The sequence below is a fragment of the Ischnura elegans genome, chromosome 1, assembly GCF_921293095.1.
Source record: "Ischnura elegans chromosome 1, ioIscEleg1.1, whole genome shotgun sequence".
Lineage (NCBI taxonomy): Eukaryota > Metazoa > Arthropoda > Insecta > Odonata > Coenagrionidae > Ischnura > Ischnura elegans.
Genome location: NC_060246.1, coordinates 132,310,075 through 132,326,136, shown reverse-complemented (window position 1 = coordinate 132,326,136; position 16,062 = coordinate 132,310,075). Strand labels below are relative to the sequence as shown.

At 36.1% G+C, this 16,062-nt stretch overlaps 1 protein-coding gene across 5 annotated transcripts; it reads right to left on the bottom strand.

Annotated features, from left to right (window-relative positions):
• Positions 1 to 966: 966 nt before the first annotated feature.
• On the bottom strand, positions 967 to 15,385 carry LOC124170181 (guanine deaminase). 5 transcript variants are annotated; one of them, XM_046548880.1, is made up of 11 exons: positions 15,157 to 15,385; positions 14,633 to 14,746; positions 14,451 to 14,539; positions 12,093 to 12,264; positions 11,539 to 11,757; positions 7,907 to 8,014; positions 7,683 to 7,790; positions 6,356 to 6,521; positions 4,663 to 4,821; positions 2,256 to 2,478; positions 967 to 1,296 (listed from the first exon to the last, which is right to left on the bottom strand). In XM_046548880.1, the coding sequence occupies exons 1-10, from the start codon at positions 15,199 to 15,201 to the stop codon at positions 2,273 to 2,275; spliced, it is 1,386 nt and encodes a 461-aa protein (XP_046404836.1). In that variant the 5' UTR covers positions 15,202 to 15,385; the 3' UTR covers positions 967 to 1,296; positions 2,256 to 2,272. The 5 variants fall into 5 exon arrangements, with proteins under 5 accessions (XP_046404836.1, XP_046404857.1, XP_046404850.1 ...); XM_046548901.1 differs by lacking the exon at positions 967 to 1,296 and adding an exon at positions 14,832 to 14,924 and having other exon boundaries at positions 2,262 to 2,478; positions 15,091 to 15,175; XM_046548894.1 differs by lacking the exon at positions 967 to 1,296 and adding an exon at positions 14,832 to 14,924 and having other exon boundaries at positions 2,262 to 2,478; positions 15,157 to 15,175.
• Positions 15,386 to 16,062: the final 677 nt, after the last annotated feature.

Here is a 16,062-nt window from a genome sequence, read left to right as displayed (position 1 = left end):
CCACATATGTAGTTTACTATAGATAATAAGGCCCTTTTCACAATTTCAAAGGAAATAACAGTATGGCTATTAAGAAGTAATAAGGCAGAAATAAAAACAGGCCCAGGCAGAACATAACAGAAATCAAATACATACGTATATGTATGAAGATGTAGATCTAACACCTGGATCAAATATTCACCTCAAATGGAATGCTTAAAATGGGTTAGAAATATTTCCAATGGAATTAAGGGAATGGTGAAGTCAGATTAATGATTCTTTATGGAATTTTATGACACCATATATCAGTGATGATTAAGCACTCTTAGGTTTAAATTCTACCCTGATGATGGAATTCATGGAATTCCAAATGAAGACGATAAACGTTTTTTTTTATTAACCTACCTTTTAATACTGTTCATTTTAAGGCAATTAAAATGAATTCAAGGCCTGCTGCTGCTTTCTCCACCACGCTGCATGAGTATTGGAATATTTTCTTTGTGGGCATGCCCTCAAAATTAGCATTTTGTATCTTTGCGGTGGCAGAATTTTGAGTGCATGCTCACAAAGACAATATACAAAACTCACACAGTGTGGCAGGAAAAGGAGCAGCAGGCAGGCAGTGAATGCACAAAACTTCTGTCCTCTGCCTGCCATGCTGCCTGGGCATGGGAATATTTTCTTTGCAGAAGCATACTCAAAATTGGCATTTTGTGGCTAAACAGTGGCAGATACGTGTAAATGTAAACTTTTTTTTGCCTAAAACAACAGTAATTTGGCAAAATCTATAGGATATGAGCATGAAATGTTAAATAAGGCACAGAGGAGGTGGTAATGGTGGGAAGGGGAAGAGATAACTAGGAAATGGATTCCTCAACCCACTGACCTAACCCCCACCCCTCCCTGGCTCGCAAATCTATGTATATTCACCGTTAAAAATGATGCAGTGTACTTTCGAAACCTGGGTCAGTTATTAAAACTTCTGTGGAACATACAACAGTGTATCTTCATTATGTTTCTTGAGTTTCAAGCATCAAAGGAACAGCTAAGTAATGGAAAAAGGGACCGTAAAAATTATTGTGTGATGTAAAAAGTGATATTGCTAAATATCATTTTCATGGACACTGAGAAGCTGTTGCTGAAGCAATGCCTCAAGATAGATTAAAAGGTATTTTACAGTATTTAATCAAATCTGAGGAATAAGGAGTTTTCATTAGATAGGTGATTGTGTGTCACCATTTTGTATTGTTTGAGAATTAATGTTGACACGCCTAATAAAAGGCAATGGCTATACCGCCTTCATAGTCACAATACTTGCTGAAAAGAAAAAATTAGCCTGAATTAATATTTCGGAGAACCATGACCTTAAGCAGACTCAATTCAGTTTTTGCCATTTTTAGCTAACAAAGCAATTGACACCCAGAGAGTGTGAATAAGCATTCTTATTTCTGCTTGTAAATTTGCTGTCATTTTAATAGACATCATTGCTTCAATGTATAATGAACCTACCTAACTGAGCATTATGGCAGATTAGAAAAAAAGATTTTTTCAAGGAAACCTGGCCCAATAAAAAAAAAGTTGTGGAACAGATAAAAAATAAAGCCGAAAATGTTTGAAACCACTGGGTGAATTCTGACCCTCACTCATCAGTCATTTATGGGGGAAAGGGCACAAATAATAAGCTCGCAAATTTTTGTATACATTCACCTTTGAAAAGGACATTGTAAATTTGTATTCTCATTGTGTATTGTCAAAACCTGGGTCGGTTAAAAAAACTTCTGTGGAACATACAAGAGTGTACATATCTTTATTATATTTCCTGTCACCAAGTTCCACAATGTATCGCCATCCAGCCTTAAGTTGACTTGAAACTCAAATTACATTTAAAGCTGAGACATATTTTTTTCGTTGCTATCTTTGGGTCCTGATGGAAAAAAATGGGATTTTTGGGGCCAGAAAAAGGAATATGTATTCCATGGGAGCATTCAGAGGAGTGAGTGCTCAGAAATAACACAACAGTAATGGGATTTCTCTCACAAGCCTACTGCTACACAGCAGCTCAGTATAAGCACTCACTCATTTCTTGGCACAGCAAAGCCCACAAATTTTAAAATAATTGGTCCCATCAGATGTCTTTCAATAAAAAACTTAAGAATACATAGTTCTACATTTGGAGGGAATTATTCATGCATTAACACAATAGACATAATAAAGAATTTAACATGCTAAAAAAATTTAAAGTGACAATTTGTATAAACATTGAATATTTTACTCACCATTCTCCAAAATAAGCTTATATTTGTTTTACAATTTTTCCAGATACATAGACTTTTTTCACATTTCTATCATCGCCCAAGTATACAAATTTCTGGAGCAGTTCCAGAGTATTTAATGGTGTTAAAACATCTACTCCTCCAGGTTCTCCTCTTAAGCTGACCACCAAGGCATCAAATTCTTTCCCAATTTCAAAGTTCCCTATTTTATTATCCAAGCGGAGGGCTGAAAATATAAGTTTTCTTCACATGTATTTTATGGCTTATTTATTATATTAAAATAAATTTCTGCATGTTGTAAAAAAAATATAACTCAGAATGTACTAAATAATAAGACACATTCAAAATAGGAACACTTCATCATCCGAAAGGAAATACTAGAGAAGCTGAGATCTAATAAAATTGCAGTACGAATCACTCAATAACACAATTAATGGTTTTCCTGATATCAAGTCAAATGGAATATTTAGGTATGAGCCCACTCCAGGCTAGGTCACTTAATACATCAACTTCACTCATTTAGGATACAAGGGCTTGTTCGTTTCTCTGGACAACCTCGCACTAAAAGCGATTTTTTGGGGATTTAATAATGGGCTCAACCCTTTGGCCAACAATGAAATGCAAACCAATAAGCCACCATACACTCCTAACTTGCCAGAAAGTAATATTATTCTACTTGCTTGTTACTTAGATACCTACCTCTCCAGGAGATATTTAATTAAGTATACTGGGACTAGCCACGGTAATAACTTTTACGGAGTCACCCGCAATGCACAGATTGTGCGAAAAATCCACAGAAGAAAAATCATTCACCTGATATGAGAAGCAAAAGTAATAGCTAAAAGGTTGAAAATTTCAATAGAGAGGATGGCTGAAACCTAAGCTATGTTTTGAAAGATATCCTGACCCCTTATAATGCACAATGGCTGACATCTTCCACCGAAACTTCATATCAGTCCAACAGAACCATATGCTCCTGAGTAAGACTGAGACAAATCCAATTTACTCAGTTTCTTAATAACGCTCCCAGTAAGAGGAGTGAAATTTGAGCGTGAAAAATGAATTGGATGCAGCATTTTCAGGTAAAAATAGTTTCAAGTAAAAAAGGCTGCAAAACCTTCCAATAAAAACATTCAGTATAACTTTGACAGTCAATGCTTGCATTGAAAATTTTAAATTTAGAGCGAATAATTTTTGCACTAGAGTCACTTTAGTACAATCATAATAGAATGCTCACATATTACAGTCAAGGTATAGGTAACCAAAGAGTTACAAATGCAAAGTAAATCCTTAAAATGATGAGAGTCAAACTTGTGCCATCACCTTTCCCCGGCAATTACATGAGAAAAGACAAACAAATTTCAAACCTAAAGTTTTGAGAAGAAAGAATAAACAGAGTACAACAGAAAATATTGTATACAAATGTATGAAGGAATTTATCCAAAACCATAATCAATGTCTTGTATACCTATCGATGGGGAGTGTGGGAGCACAGTGGGCTGAGTGCTTTGGGTCTGAGGTTTAAATCCTGGAGGAAGCCTTTGGACACCCCCTAAAAATAATCTGACAAGTGTGAGGTGGCCAAGGGAAGGAACTGGCCCACCTACCCTGAATGCGTGATAGTCACATGCCTGTGTATAAGTCTGGAGTGAGCTCTACCCTCACCTATCCAATCCAACCTGTGGGTTGAATCGCAGGTAGCATGATCCCTATCAGAAGTGAAAATGGATAGTATGGGACATTTTTTTCATGGGATGGTTGGGCACCAGCACAGAACTTAATATTATTTCATAGTCCTTAGTTTGCTTTGGTGTCCTCAAGTATCATATCACGAAGTTCAGTTACATGGCTGTTCCATATTTGACCTCACTAATTTCTAATCTGATAATAAAAGGGAGGTACATAGCTGGAACTCTTTCATAAGGAATATACTGAACATCAACATATTTTATTTATGAACAACAACGATTCCTTGCTGCATCAACCCTTTCGCTGTGGTAAGCTCTACGGAAACCTTACCATCATATGTGGTGTAAGTGTTAAGCGCATGGCAGGGAAGATGAAAAGATACGTTCACAGCAGCGAAAGGGTTAAGAATGCAGTTGTCTTTTGCTTTCATTAGCGTTTTCCTTTAAAGTAGATTTTGAGACCACATGAATTAATATGTACTTATGCATCCAAAAATCATAATTATTACAGCAAAAAATTTGCTTCAAAATTTTAAATTGAACTAGAAAAAAACAATTCATTCTAAAAATTCATGCTTCCAAGTTTGCAACAGTAAATCTTACCAAAATCGGCATATCTTTCACATGTTTCATCTCCTTTTTTCGCAGAAGTTTAGATAGCTAATATTTGATTGAAGTAGAGATACCAATAACCAGTATGCTTTTAAAAGAGAGAAACTCACCTCTGGCGCCACCAAGGGTGGCTAGGTAAAACACTTCTTTCAGTTCCAAAGCACAAGTCTGTTGATTACTTTTATCTTTTTCAAAGGAAAGATCTATTGATACTGCAAGGGCTGCTTTCATCACTTCTATAATGGAGGGACTATAACCACCGGATATATCTGCAAAAATTTCATCAATAACTTTTAATCGCTTATACCATAATATGTACTTTGTACACACCTACTTAACACCTTTACAACTTTGGAAAGACATCAATTTTTCCCCTAGCACTGTCACTACCAGTGACTCAGAAATTCTCACTCAAGTGCCAGCATAGCCCATTGAGACTCTGAATATAAGGATTTAAAGCAATATATGTAGTTTCATAAATTAAATATTTTTTTCACAACCTATAGTAGACAAATGGCCAAAAATAAAAGACATTTAAAGTGAAAAGGTACCCCTAATGCATCTTCATACATTGAATATTGAATTGAAGATTCAAATGTCATTCAAATAAGGTTCAACAATTTTTCTTGAAATTCTACATAAAGAAATGACTTTGGATGGCAGGGGCGGATTCAGGATTTTTGTCTGAGGGGGCATAAGAGTCTGACAGACAAACGGTCTTCTTATACTTGATATTAAAAGCAACGTATCACAACTACTTCATGAAATATTCTATCTATTTTAATATGAAAGTTATTAATATGAAAGTAAATTATTGATGCTCCATAATGTACAAAACAAAATGAGCGTAATGATAACTGTATAAAAATTTTATCTAATTTTTAAGCATCTGGGGGGTGGGGGGGGGGCATGTGCCCCTGTGCCCCCGCCTAAATCTGCCTATGTTGGATGACAACTCAAAGAATTGCAAGGAAAAATTGCTGTATTTTTAACATGTATACTGATTTTTCCTGAGTCAATCATAAGCCTTACCCAAAAAATAACTAATCTCATGATTAAGTAAAAGGTGGTTATAATTCTTCAAAAGTTAAAACTTGATCCCTTCATTGATAGGTTGTTACCAATAGATGGCTAACATCTTAAGGTAGAAAAAGATAATTTCACAATTTGATCAGTGGTCAACTTCTGAGGGTTTGGCGTTTTCATGAACTTCCTTACAAGTTTGTGGGCATGTTATTTCTATGCATCTCACACATCAAAACTTGATTACTTGGTCTATTAAGGATCAAAAAAATCATTTTAAGCTCCAATCTTCCATGAATCCCAAATTTCTCCAAAATTCAACTTTGAGAAAAAAATTATAAGAGCATTTTTACATAATTTATCCAGCATACATTCTTGCTAGGTGGCTCATTGAAAATGAACTAGATGAATGACCAATTAAATAACTAAAAGTTAAATTATCATTTGAATTACATACATTAAAATGAAAGAGAAATGCCAGGGAAACTTCTTTCACATACTTTAAATCTTTTTATTTAAAAAATTTCAAATTATGAGAGAATGGGAGAAATAGGCAGGTTTTCTTTTGCGGCAAATTATCCTTCTCTTCCATCATCCAAATTGAGGAACTGTGATTTGGGGTCTGAGTGAGCCACTTCATTTAGCAATGAAAATATTGATTCTGGATCATTGATTTGATCTCCTTCATGTTTACATGCATTGCTTGACCTCTGGAGTAAAACTAGGATATTGAAAGCTATTATTCATTTAAAATATTAGTGAATAAAAACAAAAACGTACCAGTTCCTAGGCCAACTTGAACTCCATTTTGCAGAAGCTTCCTGACATGACAAATACCACTTCTCAAACATGAATTTGAAGTGGGGCAGTGGGAAACAGAAGATGAGCGTTTCACAATTGTTTTTATTTCATCATCTGTTAAATACACACCGTGCGCCAAAATAGTCTGTTAGAATAAAGAATTTGGCATTAAAAATTGGTAAACGAGCTAATTGCCAAAGATAACTCAAATAGAACTATTTTCACCTCAATGAGTAAATAAATTCCAAAATTAAGATGGGCAAACATTGGTTTGAAGCGGAAAGGTAAGACACAAATAGTTAATAATATTATTGGCACATATGATGTTCACTTCTGTTCCAACACAAAGCTAACACCCCAGAGACTAGAGTGGACAACACAACTGAGCCCCAATCCTGTTCCAGGCCCATTAGCGCTTGTGCACCTGCTGCCTAAAGCCCTCAGCAAGAAAGGATTCAAGAGGGCATTGAGGTTTTTGCCACAGTGGAATTATTTCCGAGTAAAGGCGACAGCATTTTTCCAGATTGGCCGCAAAAATAGGATGGCAAAACCACAAGAAACCTGAATAAAAGTTGAAGTGCTCCATCGGAAAATAAAATATCTATGTATTGTGGTGAGCATTTCTGGATGCATGGACTGTGTGGAATGGGACCGAAATATAGTAAATTATAATTTACAAGGTGTATTGTGGGCTTCAGTTGGTGGCTGGTTAGTGTCTGAACAACACAACAATGCAGGCTATGGTCAGTGATGTTTTCATGAATAGTTGAAAGAAAATCCATGAATAGAAAGACTCCCAGCAAAAAAGAAGAAGAATATGACTTAATTAAAAAATTACCAGCATTGAGGTGGAGTCTATGACGTTAGGTTAGCACATTGTTAAGTGAAAATTTATTTGGAATCCCTCAGTGGAAAAATCCTAAGAAGAAGAATGAGCAGGAGGATTACTGCCTGTAATTACAAAAAATCATATTGCAACGGATTATGACATTCTGCCTTACAAGGATGTGACACCAGAAGTGTTGTGTGAGAAACTGATGCCTGGTTACAGTTACAGCAGCAGCGATGATGAAGATGAGAGTGAAGAAATACTTTCACCAAATAAAAATTACATCCCATTAGACCACATAACAAAATTAGTCGACATAGTTGGGGCACTACTCTAGGTATGAGAATATTAAGAGCACTATCCCATTCAGTCATGTTCATCCTGAGTCCAATGACAGTCGTTCTGAGTAATATATTTTTTGAGTGCCATTGAGTTCTTGAGTTGAAAGTAAAGTCAGCAATTCTAACCACAAAATACCTTATCAGTCAGCAATCCAGCAGAATCATACACATCAGCATAGCTCTTGCATTCAGGAAAGAGTTCAGCAACATATTTCACTTCATCTCTATTTTCAGAGATGTGTGTCTGAAATTGAAAGAAGATATTACAAATAATCATTAAAACATTAAACCAGCAGTTAATATGAATGGATATGAATGTGTGCATATTTAATGCAGAAGGAAAAGGAATCAGTGTCATACCTGGATGTGAACATCATGTTTCTTTGCAATATCACTGAGCTTCTTCATGAGTTCCATGTCACAGGAGATGGCAAACCTTGGAGTAATTATGGGCTTGATTAAATCATTCTGCAAAAAAAATAGAAAATTGAATGAATAACTCATCCACCATGCTAAAGTTGATAGTAAGAACCAAACAAATTCCATAGTTATTACAAGTGATGGATCAAAACTGATATGATTATCTGCCAGTTTTATAGAAGGTCTCATGGGGTAAACTTAAAAAAAAAGTTGGGAGGATCATTGTTAGTCCGGTTGCTAGAGGTGGAAAAAGAGGTCCAACCCTTCAATAAATCAGGTAGTTATGATTTTTTTAATATGTTGTTTTGAATGGTTTGAGGTAATCTATGTAATCGATGTAGATTACTCTGCATGCATCTCAAAATGTCATTGCCAAGACCTGTCTGGCCCATTTCATCACCTCCACCTGATTTGGAGCCTAGTCACCTTCAAAATTCCATTTTGTACACTGTAATTTTGTTTCTAATTGTATAGATGAATCAATTTTTTATCAACAGTTATGTATTCATGAGAAATATCCTCATGATTGAGACAAAGAAGCATCAAAACAACCTTGGAGTTGACCACTCAATTTTGTGTATTCCCCACTGCGAACAAACACGGCAGCCATGTTACTGATGCAGACTTTGATTCGTATATCACTTAAAATACATATATTGTGGATTTTGTTGATCATTTTGGGGATAGACACTTCCACAAGGCACAGGAATGCTTCTCTGGTTTTCCACCAGTTGATGTTCTCCTTGTCTCCTGATGTTTCGAACGGCATTCAGAAGATCCTCTGAGGATGAACAGCAAGTCGCTGCCCGAAACCTCGGAGACATGGGGAACATCAACTGGTGGAAAACCCGAGAAACTATTCTGCACCTAATATGCCGGGAAAACCTAAGATCATACTTCCACAAGGCGTCCAAAACCATGTTAATTTTTTTGCATGTACGTCCACGTTTAAATTAATTTACTCAAATGTAAGTAATTACAAACGCAGCAGTAGAACTTCAATGAGCTTCATTCAAATTAGCTTTGATTTCTTTTGGCATAAACCCTCTCGAAAATAAGTGTTTGATCACCGCATAAAACTTTTATCCATTTTTAAAAACAAATGAAAATTGTTCACCGCAATCAGCCACAACAATAAAACTATGAGATAGATACAGCTGAAACTATAAGCTGACTAGTCAAGAGTGCAGCATGCTGGAAAAAATAAATTTTTGATACTAAGTGTGTAATCTCTCGGAAATTCTATCGACATATTGAACGACCCATGTATCATCATTCTTGTCAGAAAAGACTGTACAGCCCACAGGTGGTGGGGCTGAAGGGAGGATTCCACAGCAGTAACCAGCTCTATCAATCCAGGCAGGATTTTTAGAGCTGGGTACTACTGTGAAAACAGACCTTAAATTTTGCTCACCCAGGATCATGACTACAATGATGATTTTACAGTACATATGAACCAGAATGATGAAGGTAGTGTCAATGAATGCCCTCAGCTTTTTCAGCAAGAATGAACCTAAACTGTAAAATTGAGTTCCACAATTTTACAATAGTCATGACTGTTCTTTTTATTGCATCATAAAAAAAACAATTTATTTTTTATAAATAACTCAGATTGTGACTTTTTAATTCCTACATGACTTTCTCTTATTTAAATATGGTTAATGACATTATTTCTCGGATCTTTCCCAAAATATAGCGCAAGTATTTTTTCCGTTTTTCAGACAGGAGTCATAGTGAGGTAGTTGGAAAGTAATAAAAATTGATAAACAGTATGACAAAAAAATTTATAGAATGCAAAAAATATCTTAATCCTTTAATATTACCTATTATATTATTGGTGATAAAAAATTATTAATACATGAAATTGGAAGGTAATTAACATAGGTACTTAAAAATTAACTGATAGTTTTTATTATAAATTAGCTTAATATATAAAATATAAATTACTGATAGCTTTTCAAAAAAGAAAGGAAAATGACAATTTCGCCTCTTTTTTTGGTGCTCTGTGTCTCCTTCGTAATTGGTTGTAGAAAAACTACAGAATGACCATAGCAGTAAATTTTGTAATCTCCTATGGTTAAGATAACTCAAATTTGGCTAAGATTCACTGATAATGAGTTTTTATAAAAAAAGAGCAATTCCTTTCAGTTGCCAGAAAAAGCACAGGAGTGAGGATGACAATAACTTAAGCTTATTATCCTCAAACCATTCCAAACAATATACATTCATTAAATCAGAATTGTCTGGCTTTTACATAGGGTTCTAAGCAACTGCACTATGTCACCATTCCACCATATGAAGTAGATGCTCTCACACAAAATCCTATCAATACCTATTTTGTAGGCTCCTCTCTGATTAAACCTATTTCGCTCAACCCTCTAAAGAAGAGTCATAAAGAGACTTAAATATGAGTTTGTCTGGAGAAATAACATTCCTATGAGTTATATCATTCCTATTTCGCTTCCCTACCAATTTTCTTCCTCGAATCATACACTCCTAAAGAGAGCAAGATGATCATATACCAGTTCAGAAACCAGTTTTAGCATAATGAGAATGGAACAGAGATCAAATACTGTTTTTTTTATATTAAAATAGACTTTTGAGAGGAGGTAGCAAAAACTGGTTGCTGTAATATCAAGAACCTTCCACGGATTTTAGGGAGGGTGTTGGCCTTTCATACTCCCGCCGTCGTGGTTCGTCGGGGAGACGAGGCGCGGCGCTGTCGGCGGTTCGCGATGGGAGTGAGCGAGGCCTGGTGCGGACGACGAGACGAGCAGTCGTGAAGCGAGTCGTGAAAGGGAGCAGAACCGACTCACTTGTTCATTGTATTAGCAACCAAATTTGTTCTTAAATTGTAATAAACCATCTCAAGGCAAAAACGACTTCGCGGCGTCATAATTATTATCCAGCTGCAGGCGTTGAGACCTGCGTCAACATTTTGGTGACCCCGACGTAATTTGAACACGCAACCTTCTGATCAAAATGTTGACGCAGGTCTCAACGCCTGCAGCTGGATAATAATTATGACGCCGCGAAGTCGTTTTTGCCTTGAGATGGTTTATTACAATTTAAGAACAAATTTGGTTGCTAATACAATGAACAAGTGAGTCGGTTCTGCTCTCTTTCACGACTCGCTTCACGACTGCTCGTCTCGTCGTCCGCACCAGGCCTCGCTCACTCCCATCGCGAACCGCCGACAGCGCCGCGCCTCGTCTCCCCGACGAACCACGACGGCAGGAGTATGAAAGGCCAACATAGGGCGAAAATATGTATCACCACCAGTATCACTGCAGGCATAGCTTTTAAAATAAAAACTTAGTTTTAGTACCTGAATTTCCAGTACAATTCATTTCCAATACAAATAAGATAATATTCATGAAAAAAGAGATACTTAAAAAAAGGAAATCTCATTTCATGCTGTCAGTGAGGCGTGGTGCTTAATGGAGCTACTATTGCTATGAAGGAATACCATCCTTTCACATGTCAAACTACAAAAATACTTCCATACATATGAAGTATGCCTAAATTAAGAAGAAAATAGTACTATATCATGAGTAAAAATCAGAACATACCTTTTTAGAAAGAATAGCATTGACAAAGGTTTCAGTATCTTTCAATGAATTTTCCGAACTTTCACCATAGTAACTTGGATGGTTGACATTCATGTTCACCTTTCCCACAAATGCTCTCTGACCATGTTTCAGGACGATGTCAGCCAAAACAATGGCAGTTGCTACATGGATGGTGGCAAAATAGCATGCTGTTGTCGTCCCATAAGACAAGGTTCTTTTCTAAAGAAATGGCAAAGACAAAATGATAATAAAAAACTAATTCATTCTCTATAAACCTTTAGCGTTTCTAAAGATGCAATACAAAGATATATGGAGTCAGAGATCAACAAGAAGAAAAAATATAGGTACGAATAAAGATAACCAGGAGGATTTTAAAAGCTTATGATATTGCCATAATTAATACTGAAGCACAAGCTGCAGTTTCAACTCACTGGATTACTATTGCAAAATTTAATAACTCAAGTTTTTGCATTAATTTGGTTCATAAATACATAAGTATGTTTTTGCCAATCATAAGAAAATATTTATGAACATCGATAAGTAAAAATACAAACCACAACTGCATTGTATATAGTCTCAGCAAATTGCTCATCTGAATACTTGGCTTCCATTGGAAAAGTATAATGATCTAGCCATCCCAATAATGGCTTATCATAACCAAGCCCAGCATTAGGATACTGGGGTGCATGAATATGGGTGTCCACAAAACCAGGAATGAGAAATTCCCTGAAATAATAAAAACATGACTGTGCCTTAGCTTATGCATTCTGTCAAATACAACTAAATAGTAGCTATGTACATGAAATCTACTTAAGGTACAAAAACTGTCAATGGTACCAACACCTTTCAATGTGCCCATTTGAAATTTCATTTCTCATGTGTTACTATTTTTTTGGGACATAACATTTCAAAACTTTTACTCAAAAAATTAGCAACTTAAATATGAAACTCATCATCATCACTGATTGCCTTATTTAACACCTAAGTTATTACAGACATTGGATATGAGAAGGGTGGATGGGTAGCATTAACTTTGATAGGGTGTTGACACCCCCAATTATCTTTCAACTTCAACGTGATTTTAGAATACGACTTGAAAAAGTGCACATACTCGACAATTCACTTCCACCTCATCAGTTCTTGGTGGGCTTTTCAAATAATTAGAGCTTCATATGCAAGAGGAGGTAGACTGAAATTATCGCACCCCACCCCTCACACCCTCTTCCTGCTCACGACCATAAATACAGTAAAACCTCAGTAAATCCAAATGGAAGGATCTCGAAATTTGGCACTTCAACACAGAGAGGATCAAATTCAAGAGGTTACAAAAACTGCCATTTTTAAAAGAAAATTTGAATAAGTTTGGCAAATCAAAAGTCATTATACATCCTGCAATGACACCACACAATTACCAACCAAAAAAAGAAGTAATCTGAATGCTTGTATAATTAGTATGAAGACCTTATAGGGCTTTAAAGTATTGCTCGTAGCTGATTGTGTTTATTAGGCGCACATATAGGAATTAGGCTGGGAGGAGGAGGGTGCAACTAACACCGGGGTGTGTGGGGTATAATGAAATACCCACCAGGATAAGCAGTAGGTGCGAGAATAATGAATTGCAGAATTTTAAGATGAATGGTTCAAAATGGTGAGTTTTACAGCTTTCTGGGGGATACTTCATTAATCCTTACACTATTCTATAATTAATATCAATCGAATTAAGTAAAATGGATTAAACTTTAAATTTCTTTGAGGTCTGGGGGGGTTTTATCCCCCAAACCCCACCCCTCACTGTGCCACAGGTTTTTATTACATACACTTCTACTAATACTGGTCATACCTATGCAAAACCTGAAAGCATGAAAATTATATGACACAATTACTATAAATATTCAAGATATAGAACCAAACATAAATATTAACTTGGTCAAAAGGAACATGGGAACACTGTCTTCCTCCCCATTTCTCATTGTTGCAGCTAATCTAGCAAAATTTTGTGTAAGCTCACACACGCATATTTCTAACTCACGCGCAAGCTCTGCAACTATGAAACACATCACATTCTGTGTAGCAAGTTTTGAAATCGCTGCGAAAAAGATCATAATTTTGAACACACAAGGTAATGATCTGCCATGAGGTCAGGTCACCCAACCTGTATATGAAGGATTACGAAGAAAACAAGGTAGAGAAAACAATTAAGTAGAGAGGGGTCTCCTATTTAAATACATTGTGCATGGCCTGGTCAAGGCAAAAATTTCCTCCACAAGAGGCTAATTATTACTTGGATTCCTTTTAAGTCAGCAATTTGTTCACCATCATTCCATATCAAGTGGAATCATATTTTCATGGAAGCCCTTCAAACCACAAAAGAAATGGCTGCTCCATCATTGTCAGCAATATACGACCATGCAGTAGATATCTAGGGGAGAGTAACTCAAAACTAATTTCATAGGTGCAAGGTTTAACAACAGCTTTAAGGGCTAGCCATAAGTCCACCACTATCACCACAACTGGCTAATGCTTACACGGAATAATTGTTATTTAAAAATCAACACGAGCAGGAGTTTGGTGCTACACCTTATCTTCTAAAATTAAATGATAACTTCTGCATGATCTTAGACAATTTCTGTGCACACCAAAGTCCCAGATAAAAATGGGAACAAGGCATTGATAGAAGAAAATGTGTAGGTATAAACCAAATTACATCCATGCGAACTCCAGACATAACACATACCAAATATTAGCTATACTTCGCTCATAAATGGTTTAGAGGGAACTTAAATCGTACGATCTGAGTTTTGTTTCCGTGTATTTCATGAATCGACTCGGTCATATGAATATCAGGATGAAATAATGAAGATATACAATGTACATAACATTTTCAAAATAATGAAAAGCAAGAAAATAATTACCCATTATCGAGGAAATGGAAATTCTGTTCAGATATGCCAAATTTCTCAGCAACCCGATTTAAATTATCCTTGGAATCAACCGCACAAATCTGTAACAGCACAACTGGATGTTAGCAGCATTTGGATAGCTTACATACTACAGCCGTAAGCACAAGCAAATCGACACAGATGAATACACAAACCTTTCCATTTGTAACAGCTATCACTCCTTCCTCAATAACCTGAAGATCATTGAGTCCGATGGAATGCACATAGGGTCCGACATACAAAAAACCATCAGTTCCTCCTGCAGATACCTAGAGACGTAAATCATAAACTCATAACCCACAAACGAATTAGGTTATTATTATAATTTGACTATTATTATTTTTATACTTTTACCTCCATTCACAAACACGGTGCAAGGTAGGACAAGTTCAAGGGAGAGTGTTTTTGGGAAGTTCGTATAAAAACAAATCGCTAAAATATTTCACACTGCAGAAACCAGAACCAACAGAGAAATAAATACACCACACTAAAAAGTCGCATTACAAAGGACAAGAAAACTATGTTCAATGAGGTTAGAGTTTAAATTTAATATACAAGAGACGCTAGCACGGAAAACACGATTTATTTGATATCAATTAACATAGGTCAATACCTCTAATGAGTAACTTCGGCATTTATTTACAAACACGATCTAACCAACTTTCAAAACAAAACTTACGCTTCGAGCCGGTGCGATTACCTTGCTTCCCTTCACTGAAGCCATGGCATGCAACTGACAAGATTCTAAAGGGACAACTTCTTCTGCCGGTGTCTGTCGCCGAAGTGGACGGCCAGCTGATATCTACGCTAATACCCAATGTCCCGAGAAAAATCTTGATACTCAAGTTTTATTCAGTCACATAGCGTAGGCGGACCTCCCTATCTCGCTCTACCCGAAAATTACAAGGTCAACTTGATATTACTTTTGTCGTGTTGTTATACATGCTCTTTTCTTCGAGCAGAAGGGGGAGGGCCATGATTCAAATATTTTGGCGGTCATTCTCAAAACGGGGTTGGTGGATATCGGGGAAAAGGAATGTGAGAATGGTAACTAAAAGGGCCATTTTCTCTTAAATTAATTTAAAAAACAGAATGATAATAGCGGTATTAATGGGAGGGCTTCAGTAATGAGTCTCATACATGCATATTCACAAAAAAGTTTTGCTACGTACAAGTTACCAGTTTAAATTATTTCCTAAGTGAAATTCAATTATTTATTGCGCAGAAAGATATTGAATATGATATACACAAAATGGCTCACTTAAAATGTATACCAATAGAATTCTCGTTAACGGGGATGCCGAAGAGTAAAAAGACGAGTCTAGCAGACCCCCTTCAAGCCTGATGTCAGCTTAAATTATGGTACATCTACTGAAATTTGCCTGAATTGTGGTCTCAAAAATATTCATGGCACTCAATTTGGGCTGAAGTAAGCATAAGTAACCGTACTTTTCAAGTTGCAGCTGCACTTTCTTCCAAGGTAGGAGCAAGAAACATTTGTAATACTTAGGTATTTAATAGCCATTTCATTACTAAAATATTTATTCGTATTTTTACTGCTAAAATATTAATTTTTTACTATTAC

Excerpts from the sequence above, each read along its gene's own strand:
- LOC124170181 (XM_046548880.1), bottom strand. The coding sequence starts at position 15,201 with ATGGCTTCAGTGAAGGGAAGCAAGGTAATCGCACCGGCTCGAAGC. Across the intron at positions 12,265-14,450 it reads TTCCATTTCCTCGATAATGG|GGAATTTCTCATTCCTGGTT; the intron begins GTAATTATTTTC and ends TTATTATTTCAG. Across the intron at positions 2,479-4,662 it reads CACCCTTGGTGGCGCCAGAG|CCCTCCGCTTGGATAATAAA; the intron begins GTGAGTTTCTCT and ends TTATATTTTCAG.